Genomic DNA, 20,330 nt, shown 5'->3' with positions numbered 1-20,330 from the left:
CCTTTGCAAATTCTATACCTCTGCCGACTGATTACATCTACCCAAGAATGTGTTGTTCAGAATGCCGTATGCTGGCCCTGAGGCCAGTAAAGGACCCCTCCCATTGCCTTCTGCCTGGCACAGTCCGGGTTTGAGGCTGGTATTTGCATTTGACTCCCCGATGCTTATTTGAGCCACACGTAATGTACTGTCACACAGGAACTTCTGTCTTGGGTCTTTAATGAAAAGAAAATTCCAAGTGAAACAAAAAGGGGTCAGTGCAGGTCTGGAATAGAAATGAAACACCCAGAGGCCACCAGAAAGGAATTCCTGTGTGCAAGATGTGAGTGATTCGAATTCATTCACTCAAAAGCTATCGCCCGATACCTGATGCGTGCCAGGCTCTGTGGGAATCTGAAGACCCCAATGCTCAGGACGTGGGGTCTGCCTAAGCTCACCTGGAGCTCTGATGCCACTAACTCGGTGTTCTGGGGCACGCATCTCTGTGCCCAGTGCCGGGTGGATGATTTTAACTGTATCATTAGCAAGTGCCCACGTGGGCTGAGGAAGGAGGGGCTGTGATGGAATCATTCCCGCTTGGGAAGCTCAGAGAAGCATCATCGTATGTTCAAGGTCCCCCAGGGAGTGAGGGGCAGACCTGTGTTAGAATTAGGTGTCGGGAATTGCCCAGCCGTCCAGTGGTTAGGATTCTGCGCTTCCACTGCAGGGGGCAGAGGTTTCATTCCTGGTTGGGGAGCTAAGATCCCGCAAGCCGTGCCACACAGTGCGGCCAGAAAAAAAAAAAAAAGAATTAAGTGTCTACAGGAAGCCAGGGAGGCCCTGAGGAGGGATGGCTTCTCTGAACGCCGAAGTCTTTGGGCGATGCTTAAGCTGGGCACCAGCCCTGGAAGGGCATTCCTGGAAGAGGGAATAGTATATGCAAGGGACAGGCAGGAGGCAGCTTGGCCTGTCCCAGAAACTGACCGTGACACAATCTGGCTGGGCTTTAGGGTCTGGTTGGAAAAGCAGGAGAGAAGGGGGACGCTTGTGCAGTAATCTGAGTGAGAGCCACTGAGTGAGAACCACGGCAGTGGCCACGCGGTGGCCTGGAGGGGGCCAAGGAGGACATGTGAGGGGCTCAGGGCAGTCAGCTGGGATAAAGGTGCCCCCAAACCCAGAACCTTTATCATTCATGCTTTTTATGTAGTTTATGCCTAGGAGGAATAGGACCCTAGTTTCAGAAAGCCAGAATAAATGTAGGGTGGTCCCTAATCACAGGGTGGCCCCCAAGGGAGGCTCCCTCCTGAACTGCAGGCAGGCCCCCCAGGTGCCCATTTCAGCTCCTAGCAAGCACTGGTGGTTGGCTTGTCAGCGGGAAGAAGGAAGCCCTGCCGGGCAGCAGGTGTGTCCAGGGATCACCACACATCAATTTCAGGAACCGCTCTCCCCGCCCCCCGGCCCCCCACCTCCATGTGCTCTTCCTGAGGTTCCAGGAAAACAGGCACATCCAGACCCCTCAGCCTGGACAACGGGTTCCATCCAGCACCTGGAAAATGTATCTCACCGATGCTTGACGCTTGAATTTCTTCTTTCCTCCCTGGAAGAACTTTCTAGAAGAATGCTGTCTCGAGGGGAATGGGGGAGTCCCCAAAGCACCCTGCACCAACCGTTCTCATTCAGGTTCTACTGGGCCTGCCCTTGGGCAGGTTTCAGACTCTGTCACACTTGCCACTGTAAAGCTTCCTTGCACACACCTGCGTGTGTGTGTGACTCAGGCCCGTCGAGCCTCTGAGGCCCAGGGGTCGCTCTTGTCTGTTCAGATCTGTTTCTTGAGCTCCTAGCAGGGCTCCTGAACCCACCAGGTGCTGCATATGTGCTGGTTGGACAAATGCATGGGGAGCAAAGAGCCTGTTGTAGATGGAGGGTTATAAACACACACACGTACACAACATGCACGTGGAGACATGGTGTGTACAAGCACACATGTGTAGAGAGCCATGCTTGCACATGTGTGCAGAGACACTTGCCTTCACTCGCGTGCACTCACACATCGTGTAATGCTACGCCTACACACATAGGTGTGCACACAGAGATGCATGCATGCACAGCACACACATGACACACACGTGTGCACACCAAACTCTATTATGACTCGGTGGACCTCAGTGGTTGGAAAGAGGGTCCGATGAAGTTCCCTGCGGGGCCTGCATGTGGAGTGGCCCCTCTTTCCCATGCTTGGCCAGAGAGACAGCCCTTGAATTGACCTTGGTCCCAAGGGAGAGCTGGACCAGTGAGCGTTCAGGGGGCTGAGGGAAGGAGGGGGCTCCCAGCAGGACAATGGTAAGTAGTTTGTTCTGATCAGAAATGGAAAGAGAGCCTCCCAAAGAGAGCGTGGCTTTGGGGGAAAGGCTGCCAGGGTGGACGGAGTGCAGTGGGCAGTGGGGTGTGCTGGGAGGGCACACGGATTCCGGGCACCATGGTTCTTGCCACACTCTCCAGGTCTACGTGAAGATCTCAGTTCCCAAGGGCATCCAATTTGTCGGACATCCTGGCAAACGCCATCTGACCAAGAAGACGTGTGTGGTCCCCGGGGAGATGGAACCCTCCTGGGTGGTTCTGTCCTTTGGCGACCTGGGCCTCAGCAACATCACAGGTGAGGGTCATGTGCTTCTTTGGGCAACTCCACTCTCCAGGCCGCCAAGGGGTTCAGGTGCAGAGTCCAGGCACGGGTGAAGGGTCAGCGGGGCAGAAGGTGAGATCAAGGGGCAAGACAGCTGCTGGGGATGCAGGCCAGAGGGAATGATCAGGAGGTAGGGGGCCTCATCTGGGGGAAGCCAGTCTCTTAAGATGCCAAACCGAGGTAGCACACACATGCACGCACACTTGCACACATGCGTACATATGCGTGCATACACATCCAGCCGACACCGTGCACACACGCGCATATGCACATACACACACGTATGTGTGCATGCACACCTGGGAAGCCTGGGACAAGGGTGGGGTATAGAACAGCGCCGGATAGGGACCTGTTCTGAGAGCCAGCACCGAGTACTCAAATCTCCACAGCCAAAGCCCTGGCTTACAGAGAAACGAGCTGCTGCCGGGATGGGAAGTCGATCAGAACCCCGGAGGAGGATTACGCTGACAGGAGGGTCCCCATTGGGAGGGATCACATCCGGCGCGGTGTGATGGTTGAGGTAAGCCTATGTCCTCACTCGAGGCTCTTGGCCTGATTACCTCAACAGTGAGGTTGGGGCCGGAGAGTGTGGTCCCTTCCCAAGCCAGGGCCAGGGCAGCCCCCATGAGTCCTGCTTTGGGGCTTGGGGCAGGTGACGGGGCTGCCTTGCTGGAGGACTGCGGCATCCATCTCCTCTCCAAGGAGCAGAGCAGGCTTTGGTGAAGTGATTTGGGACTCACACGGGCTGCAGGGAAGTGTCCTCCTGACCCCCGGCTTGATCACCCTGGAGGGTGGTGTGCCTCTGTCTCCTGGCTGTCCGTTTGTCAACAGGCAATTGTAGGGACTGTGACCCATCATTCAGAGGATTGTCCTTGGAATGGCCATGTGGGAAGGACACGGAGCCTCCAGCAGGGGCGCCCAGACCACTGCGCCCACCCCCACCCCCCTGCCCTCCACCCCCACCTCCGCCCCCCGACCCATCCCCGAGCTGTGAATCTGGGATCTGCCACTTACGCGTGGGGCTCAGCGAGTGTCTTGTTATTCCGACTCTGCTCTGTAAGACTGGGATGCTCACGCTCACCCCATAGCATGGGGAAGGTTGGAGAATGCACACGGCGCTTCACAGTGCTGGGCTTGTAGCAGCAGCAATGCCCCATCTTTTTTGGGCTGCTCAGATGTATCAGAGCCCAGAGCCGTGGAGAGACTCCTGTTTAGTGCTGCATGGAGAGCACACAGCAGCCCCACTGAATCTCCTCACAGTGGCCCCGAGTCTCTGCCCCTCCCCAGTAGCCCAGCTGCAAACAGCTGCCCTCCCTCCCGGCTGCAGTCCTGGCGGAGCTGAGCACAAATGGTTCCCATCAGCGCCTGGAGTCACACACGCGCTGGGCGGAACTCCTGGAGGTTGGATGGGTTACTGCTGCCGCTTTGTTGACACGACGTGATGGAGTCCTCCGAGTGTGTCATCAGATGAGGCACGCGATCTCTGTGAGCCAGCAGGATAGGATGGCCTCAACAGGAAATGCAGAGACCCCTGGTGACCCTTTGCACAGCCTGAGCACGCTCCCTGGACCACAGCCTTGCCCTACCTCAGTCCAAGGAGGCAGCGAGTCCCCCAGTGCAGCCAGCCTGATCTGGAGGCCTGGAGCTCTTGTCTTCTTCCTCTGCAGGAGGAATTTCTAGATGCACAGAGAAGGATTCTCTTATCCTCAAGCCTTTCCTCCCTTTCATGCTGTTCAGCAGTGTCCTATGTCTGCAGCATCCACTGGTCCAGCTCTGTACAGGCAGCACTGGAGGACAGGAGGTATGAGTTAGGCATCGGAAGACTTGAAATGTCAATGCAAAAAAATGAAGCATGAATTAGAAAAATGGATTTATGAAATAGGAGGCACTGGGTGCACGGCTTCTCCCATCTCATCCCACCACAGAGCTCTGAGCGCATGGGTCGCTCGCTCCATCAGTTATACGATGGACCCTCCCAAGACACCACGTGCCACCTGCCGGGCAGGAGTCTGAATACAACAGAAAGGCCATTCCTGAGAGACACGTGGTGGGGAAGCAGGTGATGGCCGAGCTGTTGTGGGTGTGTATCAGGAGGAGGGGCGGCGAACGCCATCCCTCCTGGATCCCCAGCTGGCCCAGGGGATTGTGACCTTTTGCATTTCTGCTGGAAGGCTGAGAGCCTTCCATCACCCCACCGTGTCTCAGTGGAGTTCACAGGATCAAAGAGGAGGCCGACATAATTCAGACCCATGAGGGGAGCCTGGCGGGCATCACGCGAGTGAGAGGAAGTCTGCCTTCTTGGCTTGGGGTGGGCTCTGGAGTGAGAGCCCTGGATTCAAACATGAAACTGCTGGACGGTTAAATGAGAGTGTGTGGAAGACATCTCTTGATGCCTGGCCTGAGTGCTAAAGAAAAGTGGTCATCCAGGCACTTATAATGGTCAACTGGGGGAACCTGGACATAAACCAGGGACGCTCTTTCCGTTTTAGGATATGTCCATCAGCTGATGAATGGATAAATGTGGTGCGAGGGGATCCAGTTACCCAATACCAAGGAATATTACTCAGTCATAAAAAGGAATGACGCGCTGATTCATGCTACAGTGTAGATGAACCTTGAGAATGTTATGCTGAGTGAAAGAAGCCAGACACACAAGGCCACATAGAGTATGATCCTGTTTATATGAAATGTCCGGAATAGATCAATCCATAGAACAGAGAAGAGTGAAGCCCCGATCTGTGCTACAAGGTTGTAGAAAAGTCTTGCCAGAGGTAATGATGACATCATGCAGTGACCATGTTTTGGAACCTGGTCAGGAGCTGCCTTGAGCACAGAGGCGAAGGAGATTGGAACCCAGGATCAGCTAAAAGCCAGGGCAGCGTGGAGGAGAGAGGCTGGCACCAGGGTCCCCTCTGAGTTGAGCCAGAAAAGAAGACAGGGTGGCGTGGCCACGAGCGGCCCCACTGGCTGCTCCAGAGGCTATGCTGGGGGTGGGGGTGTGTCCAGGAGGCCCTGGATGGTCAGCCGGAGCCAGAGAAATGCTCAGCAGCAGCAGAAGGGCTCAGATTCTGTCTCTGGGTTTGCTTGTTCTGGACATTTCAGATAAATGGAACCATACACTCTGTGGCCTTTCCTGTCTGGCTTCTTTCACTCAGCATGATGTTTTTGAGGTCCATTTACATTGTAGCACGTGTCAGTGCTTCATCCCTTTTCACAGTTGTATAATGTTCCGTTGTATGCATGGGCCACATTTTGTTTATCCATTCATCCATTGATAGACACCTGAGTCAGGAATCATTTTTATGATTGTATAGCTATCATGGGCTTACAATGGCCAGGCCCTGTCCAGTGACTCAGCCCCTTTTCCAACAAGGGGCTGAGCTGATAGACCGGTGAGGGGGTTGCTGAAGTCCAAGCAAAATCTCGGGGGCTCACCCTGGAGCCTGTGGCTGAGCAGATGGCCTGTGGGCTCCACGTCACGCCTTCTGGGCGTGAGATGACAATCCGGCTGCTGGACAGCTCAGCATCAACCACGGGTTTTGCTAAAGGTTTGCTAGCGAGGTGTGCAGTGTGGGTGTCAGGTTGTGGCTTGCGTGGGTGAGGCAGGACCCCGGTGCAGGCCCCTGGGCGTGGCCCCGGGATGATAGCAGGAAGTGGACATGATCCAGACAGGTGCTTCCCGGACTCATCAGTACAGACCCAGGATGGATGACGCCCATCTTTGCCAGCTTCAACAGAGGACTGGGGGCGGGGGTGGGGGGAAGAGGGGGATGAGAAACGCTAACAAGAGCTGACTGTTGAGTAGCACTGAAAAGATGCCAGGCTCTGTCTGAAATACACCTAACCCTCACGTCGCGGTGAGGTCGGCGCCTTCATCACCCCCATCTTAGAGATGACAAATAGAGGTCCAGAGAGGTTAAGTGAGTGGCCCTCGGTCACCCAGCAAGGAGTGGGTGTATTAGTCAGGGTGCTGCGGATAAACAGAGCCAATAGGACATTTACGTTTCTCTAGGAAGAGATTTATTATTAGCAATTGGCTTACACGATCATGGAGGCTGAGAAGTCCCCGTGGAGGCTGAGAAGTCTGCCATCTGTGAGTCTGAAGGTCAGAAGCATCGAGGGCAGAGAAGATTGATGCCCCAACTCAAGCAGTCTGGCAGAGAGAGAATTCATCCTTCCTCTGCCTGTTGTTGTATTTGGGCCCTCAATGGAGTGTTTGGGGGCCACCACGTTGGGGAGGGCCATCTACATCACTGCCCACCAATTCAAATGCTGACTCCTTTAAGACAAGTCCTCACAGGTATGCCCAGAAGTAACATTTGGCCAGATGTTTAGGCATGCCCTGGCTTACACAAGTTGGCAGATAAAATGATCCTCACAGTAGGGGGAGCTGGGACCCCAGGAGGCTGCCTGGCTGCAGTGGCCAAGCATTAACCGTCTGAGGTCTGACCTCACGTGGCCCCAGCTCACCGATTTGCTGATGGCGCTAAAAGAGATCTGGAAAAGCGAGAGCCCCACAGGGGCCGTTCCGGTCAGACGAAAGCCCACAAGGTGTATCGGGTTAAATTCCCAGTGCTCCCTTTTAAGAGAACAAGCCAGGACTTCCCTGGCAGTACAGTGGTTAAGACTCCACGCTTCCGCTGCAGGGGGCACAGGTTCGATCCCTGGTCAGGGGAAGTTCCTCATGCCGCGCGGTGTGGCCAAAAATAGATAAATTTTAAAAATAAATAAATAAGAGAACAAGCCAGCTGCCTTCTATTATTTGGGGGACGTTGTGGAAGGGGTGGAAGCAGGAGCATGATGGACAGGAGACAAGGGATGCATAGGACAGTGGGACAGAGACCCCGTCCTTGACAGACCTGTGTGCCCCCTTCTCAGTGCTCTTGGACATTGGATGGGGCCTCAGATCCTGGCAGCCTTCGAGTCATAGTGTTCTCTGCCCACAGGGAGCAGCTGGGCTTGGAGCTGGGCCAAAGGGGTGGCTGGGAGGGTAGGATGGGGGTGTGAGAAGCATGATAAGTCTAGGAGCGGTTGGTGAGTTTGTTTGACTAGAGCCCAGAGAAGGGGAAGTGAGCCTCAGTTTCCCTATCTGGGCATGGGAGGTAGGTGACCTGGTCCATCTCTGTGCACCTGTGGTCGTGGTATCACCCTGCGGGATCCACACTCAGAGCTGCTGCCATGGGAGGGCGGCTTCGCCCTTGCACTGGCTGCCGCCCCCCATTTCTCAGTTCTCCCCGTTTCTCTGTTTCAGCCTGAAGGAGCCCCCCGGTCATACACCTACAGCGCTTTCTTCTGTCCCAATGGTGAGTTCCCGTGCCCACCCTGCCAAGGACTTTGGCCCTTACCCCTGCACTTTGGCAGCTTTCCTGCTGCTGAGTGGACACCCACCATCCCTGGGAGCTGGGGACATAGCAGCAAAGCACTGATATGTCCCAGTTGGGGGCACCTGTAAGCCAGAGTGAGGACTGGGCATCTGCTACGCAGGAAGTGAGCACATACGATGGTAGACTGCAGGCACCAATGAGAAGAGACTGCCGTCAGGGGTAGGGCTGTCCTTGGGCCCTGGGCTCCTCACCCAGGGTCTGGGGAAAGGAGGTCTTAGAGTCACATCATGGGAAAGCTGTGGGAATGAGGGTGACCCAGAACCCAGGGATAGCAAAGGAGGATGTGGGAAATTAAGGTGGGTTCCAGAAAGTGTGAGATCTGGGGTCCATCTTGATCCCCTGAAATTGACATTATACCTGCCCATGACCTGTGAACAGGAAATGGGCACAGAGTGCCCAGTGGGTGGAGTGGCCAAAGGCCTGTCCACACCTCTGCCTTGTGGGGTCAGGGCAGTGCTGGGAGGAGCATGAGTCTGAGCTGCCTATGGGAGGGTCTGCCCCTTCCCCGTCCAGTCCCTCCCCAAAGAGCCCTCCAGCTTGGAGGTTGGGCTGGGCCTGGCACTGGGCACTCACCTGGCAGGTTTTGCCAAGAGGCACAGCAGAGGATCTGAAGTGGGGTCCCCTGGTGATGCCTACCTTCTAGGTGTACCACCTCCTTGTTCCCAAAGCATTCAGCACAACAGGTCCCCTGACCCACAGCACACTCTGGACACAGGCTTCCTTTAACATCCCCCCCTCCCTTTTTTCAGTAAATAGCAATACATCACATATGTGCTCAAATGAGTTTTGACAATGGTGCACAAGCAATTCAATGGAGGATGGAGAACCTTCTCAACAAATGATGCTAGAGCAATTGGACATCCATTGGCAAAAACATGAAATTCGACTGAAAGATCATACCTTATATAAGAATGAACTCAAAACGGAGCACGAACTTACATGTAAAACTGTACAACTTCTAGAAAAAAAAACATGGGAGGAATCTTTGGGACCTAGGGCTAGGTAAAGAATTCTTAGACATATTACCAAAAGAATGAATGACAAAAGGAAACATTGATAAATGGACCTCATCAAAATGAAAAACGTTTGCTCTGTGAAAGATGCTGTTAATGCGGGGAAATTCAAGTTACTGACTGGAAGAAAATATTTCCAAACCCAGAACTGACAAAGGACTAGGATCTAGAATATATAAAGAGCTCTCAAAATTTAACAGTAAATAAAACAAACAATCCAATTAGAAAATGGGCAAAAGAAATAAACAGTTCACCGAAGAAGATGTACAGATGGCAAATAAACACATGAAAAGGTGCTCAACGTTGTTAACCATTACAGAAATGCACATTGAAATGCAGTGAGTTATCAGTACACACCTACCAGAATGACTAAATAAAAAGTAGAGATAGCACCAAAAGATGACCAGGATGTGGAGACACTGGATCTCTCACACATTGTAAAGTGGTACAGTCACTGCTGGTGGTTTCTTAAAACAGTTTGATGGTTTCTTAAAAGACAGCATGCCATCAGCATACCCACCAGTAACTACACTCTTAGGCATTTATCCCAGAGAAATGAAGACTTATGTTCACACAAAAACCTGTATACAACTGTTCATATCAGCTTTATCTGCAATAGCCTCAAACTGAAAACAGTCTAGATGTCCTTCAGTGGGTGAATGGTTAAAAAGTTGTGGTCCATCCATATCTTAGAATACTATCCAGAGTAAAAAGGAAGAAACTATTGATAACATGCAGCAACTTGGATGAAGTGGATTGAGTAAAAAAAAAATCCTAAAAGGGTACATAAAAGATTCTGTTTATATGACATTTTCGAAATGACAAAATTTTAGAGATGGTTGTTAGGGCAAGGAGAAAGGGTGTGGGACTGATGATAAAATGGCAACATTTATTTTTCTCCCATAAAATAAAATTGGAGAAATCTGAATGAGGATTGTAACAGTGCCAATATCCCGTTAGTGATACTATACTAGAATTTTGTGAGATGTTACCATTGGGGAAACTGGGTCAAGAGTACACAGATTTCTCTGTGTTATTTCTTAGAGTCACATATAAATCTATAATTATCCCAGTAAAATTTAAATTAAAAACGTTTTAAAAAGCAATGCATGTGTACAAATACCATATGATTCCACTTATATGAGCTCCCTAGAGTAGTCAAAACTATAGGGTCAGAAAGTAGAGTGGTGGTTGCCAGGGGCTGGGGGGAGGGGAAAATGGGGGTTTATTGTTTAATGAGTATAGAGCTTCAGTTTTACAAGATGAAAAGAGTTCTTGAGGTGGGTGGTGGTGATGTTTGCACAATGTGAATGTATTTAATGCCACTGAACTGTACACTTAAAGATGGTTAAGATGGCAAATTTTACATTTTGTGTATTTTACCATAAGTTTAAAAATTGGGAAAGGAAAAAGCAATACCTGTGTATTAGAGAAAATTTAGAAAGAGAGAAAGATAGAAACTATCTCCTCTGGTTCATACCCAAAGATGACTTCTTTTGACATTTTGTTATATTCACTTTCATAGGATTGATTATTGTTTGTTTTAGCATGGTTGTGACTCATGAGCTATGTAATTTTATATCTTGCCTTTCTCACTTAACACATCCTGAGAACTTTTCCTCGTTATGTTAAAGTCGTTATAAACAGCATTTCAAAACAGCTTCAGTATGCTCCATCAAAGGACTGCTCCAAAATTTGATCATTATGGAACATTTTGAAACATTATTGGACATTTATATATTGTTTGTACTTCTTATATCATAATCAACACTAGGCCAAATGTATTTGTATTCAAAGTAAGGTCAGTAACATTTTAACATGTTTATTGAGGTATAACTGACGTACAATAAATTAGACATATTTTTAAGGGTAGTTTGATAAATGTTGACATGTGTGTACATCTGTGAAGCCATCACCACAATTAAGATAATGAAGATTTCCATTAACCCTAAAGTCACATCCCTTTGAACTCTCTCACCCTGTCCACTCTTGCCACTAGGGAACCACTGATCTGCTTCCTTTCTCTATAGATTACTTTGCACCTTCTAGAATTTTACATAAATGGGATCATACGGAATGTCCTCTTTTTGTCTGGCCTCTTTCACTCAGCATAATAATTTTGAGATTCAACCATATTGTGTGTGTCAATAATTCAGTCATTTTAAGGCTGAGTAGGAGTCCATTGCATGGATGTGTCACACTTTGTTTATCCATTCACTTTTTGAATGTTATTTTTTCAAGTTATTTCCCGTTTGGGGCTATTTCATATAAAGCTGCTATGAACATTCATGCACAAGTCTTTGTATGGGTGATGTGTTTTCTTTCTCTTGAGTCAATGTCTAGGAGTGGAATAGCTAACTCATGTAGTAGATATGTGTTTAACTTTTTAAGAAACTGTCAGTTGTTTCCCAAAGTGGTAGTACTATTTTGCATTCCCACCAGCACTGGATAAGCCAGTTCTGCCCCATTCTTATCAACACTTAGTATTGTCTGTTTAATTTTAGCCATTCTAATAGGTGTCTAGTGGTATGTCATTGTGGTTTTAATTTGCATTTCCATCATGACTAATGACGTTAAGCGTCTTTTCATATGCTTATCTGCTATTAGTCTATCTTTTTTTGTGAAGTGTCTTTTAACCTTTTTAAAATTGAGTTGTTGGGAGTTCCCAGGTGGTACAGTGGTTGGGATTCAGTGCTTTCACTGCCGTAGTCTGGGTTCAATCCCTGGTTGGGGAACTAAGGTCTAATAAGCCGCATGGTGCAGCCAAAGTGAAATAAAATAAAATAAAATTGAGTTGTTTATTTATAATGAGTTTTGAGAGATTTAAAAAATGTGTTCTGGATACAAGTCTTTTATCAGATAAATGCTTTGCAAAGGTATTTCTCCCAGTCTGTGGCTTGTCTTTTCATTCTCTTAACAGTGTCTTTTTTTTTTTTTTTTTACCGACACACCCTTTTTTTTTTTTAACATCTTTATTGGAGTATAATTGCTTTACAATAGTGTGTTAGTTTCTGCTTTATAACAAAGTGAATCAGTTATACATATACATATGTTCCCATATCTCTTCCCTCTTGCGTCTCCCTCCTTCCCACCCTCCCCATCCCACCCTTCTAGGTGGTCACAAAGCACCGAGCTGATCTCCCTGTGCTATGCAGCTACTTCCCACTAGCTATCTATTTTATGTTTGGTAGTGTATATATGTCCACGCCACTCTCTCACTTTGTCCCAGCTTACCCTTCCCCCTCCCCCTATCCTCAAGTCCATTCTCTAGTAGGTCTGTGTCTTTATTCCCATCTTACCCCTAGGTTTTCATGACCATTTTTTTTCTTAGATTCCATATATATGTGTTAGCATACGATATTTGTTTTTCTCTTTCTAACTTATTTCACTCTGTATGACAGACTCTAGGTCCATCCACCTCACTACAAATAACTCAATTTCGTTTCTTTTTATGGCTGAGTAATATTCCATTGTATATATGTGCCACATCTTCTTTATCCATTCATCCGATAATGGACGCTTAGAAAGCCCAGAGATAAACCCACGCACATATGGTCACCTTATCTTTGATAAAGGAGGCAGGAATGTACAGTGGAGAAAGGACAGCCTCTTCAATAAGTGGTGCTGGGAAAACTGGACAGGTACATGTAAAAGTATAAGATTAGAACACTCCCTAACACCATACAAAAAAATAAGCTCAAAATGGATTAAAGACCTAAATGTAAGGCCAGAAACTATCAAACTCTTAGAGGAAAACATAGGCAGAACACTCTATGACATAAATCACAGCAAGATCCTTTTTGACCCCCCTCCTAGAGAAATGGAAATAAAAACAAAAATAAACAAATGGGACCTAATGAAACTTAAAAGCTTTTTCACAGCAAAGGAAACCATAAACAAGACCAAAAGACAACCCTCAGAATGGGAGAAAATATTTGCAAATGAAGCAACTGACAAAGGATTAATCTCCAAAATTTACAAGCAGCTCATGCAGCTCAATAACAAAAAAACAAACAGCCCAATCCAAAAATGGGCAGAAGACCTAAATAGACATTTCTCCAAAGAAGATATACAGATTGCCAAGAAACACATGAAAGAATGCTCAACATCACTAATCATTAGAGAAATGCAAATCAAAACTACAATGAGATATCATCCCACACAGGTCAGAATGGCCATCATCAAAAAATCTAGAAACAATAAATGCTGGAGAGGGTGTGGAGAAAAGGGAACACTCTTGCACTGCTGGTGGGAATGTAAATTGGTTCAGCCACTATGGAGAACAGTATGGAAGTTCCTTAAAAAACTACAAATAGAACTACCATATGACCCAGCAATCCCACTACTGGGCATATACCCTGAGAAAACCATAATTCAAAAAGAGTCATGTACCAAAATGTTCATTGCAGCTCTATTTACAATAGCCAGGAGATGGAAGCAACCTAAGTGTCCATCATCGGATGAATGGATAAAGAAGATGTGGCACATATATACAATGGAATATTACTCAGCCATAAAAAGAAACGAAATTGAGCTATTTGTAATGAGGTGGATAGACCTAGAGTCTGTCATACAGAGTGAAGTAAGTCAGAAAGAAAAAGACAAATACTGTATGCTAACACATATATATGGAATTTAAGGAAAAAAATGTCATGAAGAACCTAGGGGTAAGACAGGAATAAAGACGCAGATCTACTGGAGAACAGACTTGAGGTTATGGGGAGGGGGAAGAGTGAGCTGTGACAGGGCGAGAGAGAGTCATGGACATATACACACTAACAAACGTAGTAAGGTAGATAGCTAGTGGGAAGCAGCCGCATGGCACAGGGATATTGGCTCGGTGCTTTGTGACAGCCTGGAGGGGTGGGATAGGGAGGGTGGGAAGGAGGGAGACGCAAGAGGGAAGACATATGGGAACATATGTATATGTATAACTGATTCACTTTGTTATAAAGCAGAAACTAACACACCATTGTAAAGCAATTATACCCCAATAAAGATGTTAAAAAAAAAAATCTAGAAACAATAAGTGCTGGAGAGGGTGTGGAGAAAAGGGAATACTCTTGCACTGCTGGTGGGAATGTAAATTGAAACAGCCACTATGAAGAACAGTATGGAGGTTCCTTAAAAAACTACAAATAGAACTACCATACGACCCAGCAATCCCACTACTGGGCATATACCCTGAGAAAACCATAATTCAAAAAGAATCATGTACCAAAATGTTCATTGCAGTTCTATTTTCAATAGCCAGGATATGGAAGCAACCTAGGTGTCCATCATTGGATGAATAGTGTCTTTTAAAGAACAGAAGGTTTTCATTTTAATGAAGCCCGGCTTATCACTTTTTCCTTTTATGGATTATTTTTTGTTGTTTTATCTAAGAAATCCTACATTTTCTTCTCAAAGTATTATAGTTTTAGGTTTTACATTCATAAAATGGCTATGATCTGTTTCGAGTTACTTCTTGGAGCCCATGCAAGGTATGGATCAGTGTTCCTTTTTATGCATCTGGAGGCCCAGTTGTCCTGGCATCATTTGTTGAAAAGACTTTTGCTATTGAATTGCTTTTGCACCTTCGTTGAAAATCAGTCGCTCATACATGTGTGGGTCCATTTCTGGACTCCCTGTTCTGTCCTGTTGAGCATTTGTCTGTGTTGACACCAGTGCTACACTCTTGTGATTGCTCTAGCTTTAGAGTACGTCTCAGTGTCAGAGGGTGTGAGTAAACTTGGTTCTTGTTTATCAAAGTTGCTTTGGCTCTTCTAGATCCTTTGAGTTTCCATATAAATTCTGGAATCAGCTTGGCAGTTTCTTCAAAAGACTCTGCTGAGATTTTGATTGGGATTGGATCGAATCTATAAATCAGTTTGGGGAATAATTAACATCTTTGCAGTATTATCTTCTGACCCACGAACATGATCTAGCTCTCCATTGTGTCTCTAGTTTCAGCAGCATTTTGCAGTTCCCAGCTTATGGGTCTTGCACATCTTTTGTAGGATTTATCTCTGTGAGCATTTCATCTTTTGTGTGCTATTGACAAAATGGTCATTAAGCCAGCTCCGTTCCACCATGCTTCCTGCAGCTTCATGGGGAGGCACAGTGAGGCTGGCCCCCTGAGGTCCCGATGCTCAGCTCTGGGCATGGGCGGGGGGTGGGGGTAGGATGATTCGGTGCCCCCTCAACACCCCTTCTCCTTCCCTCCATCCAGAGAGAGTCCACATCTCCACACCCAACAAGTACGAGTTCCAGTATGTGCAGCGGCCACTGCGCCTCACCCATTTTGATGTGGCCGTGCGAGCCCACAACGATGCCCGCGTGGCCTTGTCCCCAGGACCCCAGGACACGGCAGGCATGATCGAGATCGTTCTGGGAGGGCACCAGAACACCAGGTCCTGGATCTCCACCAGCAAGATGGGCGAGCCCGTGGCCAGCACACACACAGCCAAGATACTCTCCTGGGATGAATTCAGAACATTCTGGATCAGCTGGCACAGCGGGCTCATCCAGGCATGGCTGGGCTTGCCTGGGGTGGGCACGGGAACCTCCTGGCCCTCTGGCATTGTTGCTTCCTGATACATGTGGTAGGGGTGGGGAGGGGAGAGGGGAAACACAAGGCAGCTCTCAAGTTGCTCACAGTCTGCCTGGAGTTACGTACAAAAAACAGGTGGTGAGAGCTGTGGCGGAGGAAGTGCCCAGGGATCTGGGAGCTGAAGGGTGGTGGGTGGTCAGGGAGAAAGAAAGTGGATAGAACAGGTAAAATGGGGACCGTGTGCTCTTTCTGGGCCAAGCAAAGGAGACATAGAAAGAAGCAGCTGACACAGCTTCCTAGAGGAGGGATATAGCCAAGTGGGGTTTTGAAGTACAAATAGAGGAGTTTGCCAGGCATATGCTAAGATCCAGAGGTACTTTGGAACCTGCAGATGCCACACTTGTGCCTCTGTTGGGTGTTTCATGAACAGTGTGGTCTCTAGTTTCTCTCATCTCTGACCCCTTGAGAACCCCGCCCCAACCTATGAGCGTGGCCAAGGCCTCTGACCATGTCTGAGCACGGCTTCACGCTTCCTGCCAGCATCCAGCAGCATTGGCCTCGTTTTCCAGGTTGGCCATGGTCCAGAGCCATCCAATGACTCTGTCATCATGGCCTGGACCCTCCCCAAGACACCAGAGGTCCAGTTCATCGGTTTCTCCACTGGCTGGGGTTCTGTGGGCGAGTTCCGCATCTGGAGGAAGGTGGAAGTAGATGAGAGCTACAGCGAAGCCTTCACTCTGGGGGTCCCGCACAGCGCCATCCCTGGGTCTGAGCGTGCAGCCGCCGCCATCATAGGTGCGTCTGCCCTGCAGCCTGATTTGGGGAAGACAGGAGCAAGAACCCAGGCCAAGGGACAAGTGTCTACTCTGGGCTCAGTCTCATACCAGGCTTTGCTGGGGACCTGTGCCCCGGGGCCTCCAACCACACACCCACTCACCTGACAAGCAGCTTCTAGTGCCTTCTCCATGGTGGGTGCTGGGGCCAGACTCAGAGATGACCTCAAACCTGACCTTCAGGGCTTCCTAATCTGGCTGAGAAGGCAGGTCCTTGCCCTGTGTGGGGCAACCGGGAGGGTGGTGGTGAACTCCATGAGGGCAGTGGGTCTGGGGTGATATACAAGAAGGCTGAAAGGCCAGGTGAAGTTAACCAGGTATGGGGTGGAGGGCGGGGCTTCTGGGTGTCCAGCTGAGTGGGCAGGACCATTTCAAATGCTTAGAGCATTTACTGAGCAGGGGTAAGAGGCTGTGGCCAGGGATCTCTTGGGCTGTGGATTGTCTCCCATAGCCCAGGCATAGAAGTGGAAAGTGGGGACTGTGTGATCCATCTAGTGCTGGGAATTGGAAGGGTGAGACGCCAGGAGGAGGTGGACAGGCCTGAAGGAGGGGGTCTTGGGTCTCTCTGACATCAGAGGATGGAAGCCCTGGGGCCTGGGCAGGGTGGTGGTTGTGACCAGATCAGAGGATATTGGAGTTTATGACTTCTGAAGCATGAGATAAACTCAAATGTGGCCTTGGGGATGAGTGGCACAGATGGAGGTGAGGGATGTAGGGGAGAAGGCAGATGGACAACAGTGGAGAGGAGGTGAAGGCAGGGACTTGTGTGCCAGTCAGTGTCATCAGCACAGTGGGATGGAAGGTTGGAGAGGAAGCTGGAAAACCCAGAGAAGGGTGATGAGAAAGTAACCAGGTACGCCCTGCCACAAGAGGAGGCTGCAAGAGCAGTGGCAGCCTCAGTGGGGCAGGAGGAAAGGCCGAGGAAGGAAGGGAGGTGCAATCAGGGGACAGTGGGGATTCCGGAGGGCCCATCAGCAATGTTTGGGGCATAGAGGCCAGGGAGAGGAAGACAGGGTACTGAAGGGATGAGAACACAGTAGGTCAGAAATAAGAGAAAAAAAGAACTTTTAAAAACACACCAACAATACCACACATGTAGGAAGAGTTTTATAAAAAATCTAAATACGGTTAGAGAGAAAATCACATTTCATATTGGAAGTTAGAAAAAATATTTAGAATGGAATCGCATGGCTGGATTGACATCTTAACGTCTGTGGGATGCAGCCAAAATTGTACTAAGAGGGAAATGTATAGCCTTAATTGCACCTGTTTAAAAAGCCAGAAAGGAAAGAGCATTTAACATAATGAAAAGGTAGAGAAAGAACACCTGAGTTAAAACTAAAGAACACAGAGGGAGGTATGGAGGAAAGGGCCAGTGGGTGTTCACCAAAGCCAGGAGACCAAGCAGGCTGACTGGGCAAGGGTGCAGCCCAGTTTCAAAGGGCAGCACTGGCAATCAGAGGATGGGTTGCTGGTGTTAGGCCACAAGTGAGCTCTCTCTAAGGAAAGCTGTCCGTAGGACAGCCAGGGCACTGGGTGAGGCCAGTCCCCAGCCCATCCTTTTTCTTCCCACCAGGAGATGTCATGGGGCCAACTCTGAACCATCTCAGCAACCACCTGCGCCTGCCCTTTGGCTGTGGAGAGCAAAACATGATCCACTTTGCACCCAACGTCTTTGTCCTGAAGTATCTCCAGAAAACCCGACAGCTCAGCCCTGAGGTGGAAAGGGAGACCACTGATTACCTGGTGCAAGGTACTGGGGGACACTGCCTGGGTGGAGGGCGTGGGACTGCAGGTAGCCTCGACCATGCTGGGGGGCCGCTCACATGCCAAGTGCGGCGGATGTAGAAGAAGGCAAAGAAGTGGGTGAAAGAGGCCGCTCTGGGTGGCCTGATGGGGTCCCTGTTAATAGGAACCTGGTGTCTGCACCTGTTAGGACAAGGCTCTGAATGCTGGTAATCAGCCATGGGGAGAGGAGTAGCATCTTTTAAAAATGTAGATATTTTGAACAACCAGAGCAGTATAATAGCATTATAAAAAACATCTGGAAAGGGAAAAAAATCCCCATAACCTCCCTGTCTTGCTGGCTCTGGGTTTACTCCTCTGCCCTCCAGGAGCAAAGATTAGCTTTGCCACTCTTGGTGTCTCATAACATGGCATCCTATGGCGTGCCCTCCACCTCCAACCCCGCACTGTGTGCATAAGATTCGTCCACTGGGCTGTGGGGACCTGTGGTCTGTTCACCTCCATTGCTGTGTGGGGAGACCATAGTCAGTGTGTCTGTTGATGGGCTTTGGAGCAGCTTCCAACTCAGGGCTTTTAGAATGGTGCTGCCATTAATCACCCTCTTAGTGTACTTAGTGACAACACGTCCAAATTTCTGTGGGGTGAAATCGCTGGGTCTCAGGACGTGTTCAGTTCATAATCACTTTGGAGACTACACTATTTCTTCATCACGTGCATTTATGGAGCACAACATACTGAACTATGCTTTTGGACATACTGGGGTTATTTCCAGTTTTTTTTTTTCTAAATAATGCAGCACTGAACATCTTCAGAAATAAACCACCAGCACTGAACTTCTTCAGAAATAAACAAAGCAGCATTGAACTTCAGATATAAATAACACAGCACTGAACATCTTCCATTGCCATGACTCAGGTCCTTAGGATAGGGAACAGCCTTATGGCAGAGGGGGCAGAGGCAGGGGGGCGGACAAGGCCTCTGAGGGCCCTGTCTTACCCACTTTGCACATCTAGGCCCCACAGGTAGGAGGAAGGGGGTGGGAGGCTGGAGGTGGGGTCTCACTTCTGTCATGGATTCCCACTCTGTGTCCTCGGGTAGGGCCTGCTTTTCTCAGTAACTTGGTTTCCTACCTGTGTAACAAGGGAGTTGTCAGTTGATCCCAAGGTCCTGGGGCCTCCTGGGCTCTGCTTCTAGCCTTGGGCTGGAGTTGAAGTGAAAGGAGCACGTGGAAGGGGCTGGACCCAGCTCTGAAGCTGGCATCCATCTTGTGCCAGGCAAGTACCGCTCCATCCACGCTGCCCTGAGTTGCCTTCCCAGCAGCCTCCACACTGATGGTCCCCATTTCCCAGATGAGCAAAGTGAAGGTCCTGGGAGCGAAGAGGTGCCCAAGACCTCATAGGGGCAAGTGGTGGGGGCGTCTCAGACTGCAGACTCCCCTGGACTGGGGCACGAGGGGCAGCCAGGGCACTAGACCCAGCCAGAGGGAGATGAGAACCCACGGGCACAACCTTGGAAATTTCTGCCACCGAAAAGGACCCGCGGGTGCCTGGCTCAGACGATGCTGGCCCCTATCAGATGGGGAAACTGAGGCACGTGAAAATCTCGATTCCTAAGGCGAGTCTGGGGTCCCTGCCTCCTGGCCTGTTACGGTTCCCGCAGTTATTCTACTCCAAGGGCAGTCCTGATGATCTAGAACCATCTGTCCTTGTGGATGAGAAAATGAAAAAACTTACTATGAAGAACGTACAACTCTCAGATGAAAAGAGAACTCAGGGGTTGCCATGGGCTGAAGGTTTGGCTTCAAGAAGGCTGACCGCAGACTTCCCAGAACCCCAAGTCTGCTTGGTCCATTGTGGGGACGGGGGGCTCAGGTTCATGTGCTGTGAGGGTCTTGGAGGTGGATGGGCCCTGGCTTCCCAGGGCCAGGCATACCTCAGTGGACTCATCTGGGCTCAGGCCCTTGAATGCCACCCAGAGTGCAATGACCTGTATGGGTGAGTGGCAGCCTGGACCCGCCCCCCCCGGGACAGCCAGACCTGAGGCTTATCAGCCAATTGGCCTTTCAGACTCAACAAGCCCCAGATTAACCCCCGACCCCCTGGTTTTCCGGCAAACCTTTGGTGTTAGTTTCCTGGGGCTGCCGTAACAAAGTACCACAAACTG

The 20,330-nt window shown here is 49.3% G+C and overlaps 1 protein-coding gene across 1 annotated transcript in view; it reads left to right on the top strand.

Annotated features, from left to right (window-relative positions):
* Positions 1 to 20,330, top strand: part of CPAMD8 (C3 and PZP like alpha-2-macroglobulin domain containing 8) — a 98,863-nt gene that overhangs the window by 54,542 nt on the left and 23,991 nt on the right. The window contains exons 21-26 of the mRNA XM_067733125.1: positions 2,479 to 2,632; positions 3,049 to 3,179; positions 7,911 to 7,962; positions 15,268 to 15,566; positions 16,158 to 16,383; positions 17,998 to 18,174. Of these exons, the coding sequence (XP_067589226.1) occupies positions 2,479 to 2,632; positions 3,049 to 3,179; positions 7,911 to 7,962; positions 15,268 to 15,566; positions 16,158 to 16,383; positions 17,998 to 18,174 (1,039 nt within the window). The remainder of the gene's footprint in view (positions 1 to 2,478; positions 2,633 to 3,048; positions 3,180 to 7,910; positions 7,963 to 15,267; positions 15,567 to 16,157; positions 16,384 to 17,997; positions 18,175 to 20,330) is intronic.

The sequence above is a fragment of the Pseudorca crassidens genome, chromosome 3 (genome assembly GCF_039906515.1).
Source record: "Pseudorca crassidens isolate mPseCra1 chromosome 3, mPseCra1.hap1, whole genome shotgun sequence".
Taxonomy (NCBI): Eukaryota; Metazoa; Chordata; class Mammalia; order Artiodactyla; family Delphinidae; genus Pseudorca; species Pseudorca crassidens.
Note: the sequence above shows the minus strand (reverse complement) of the source record. Positions and strands in the feature narration are given on the sequence as shown.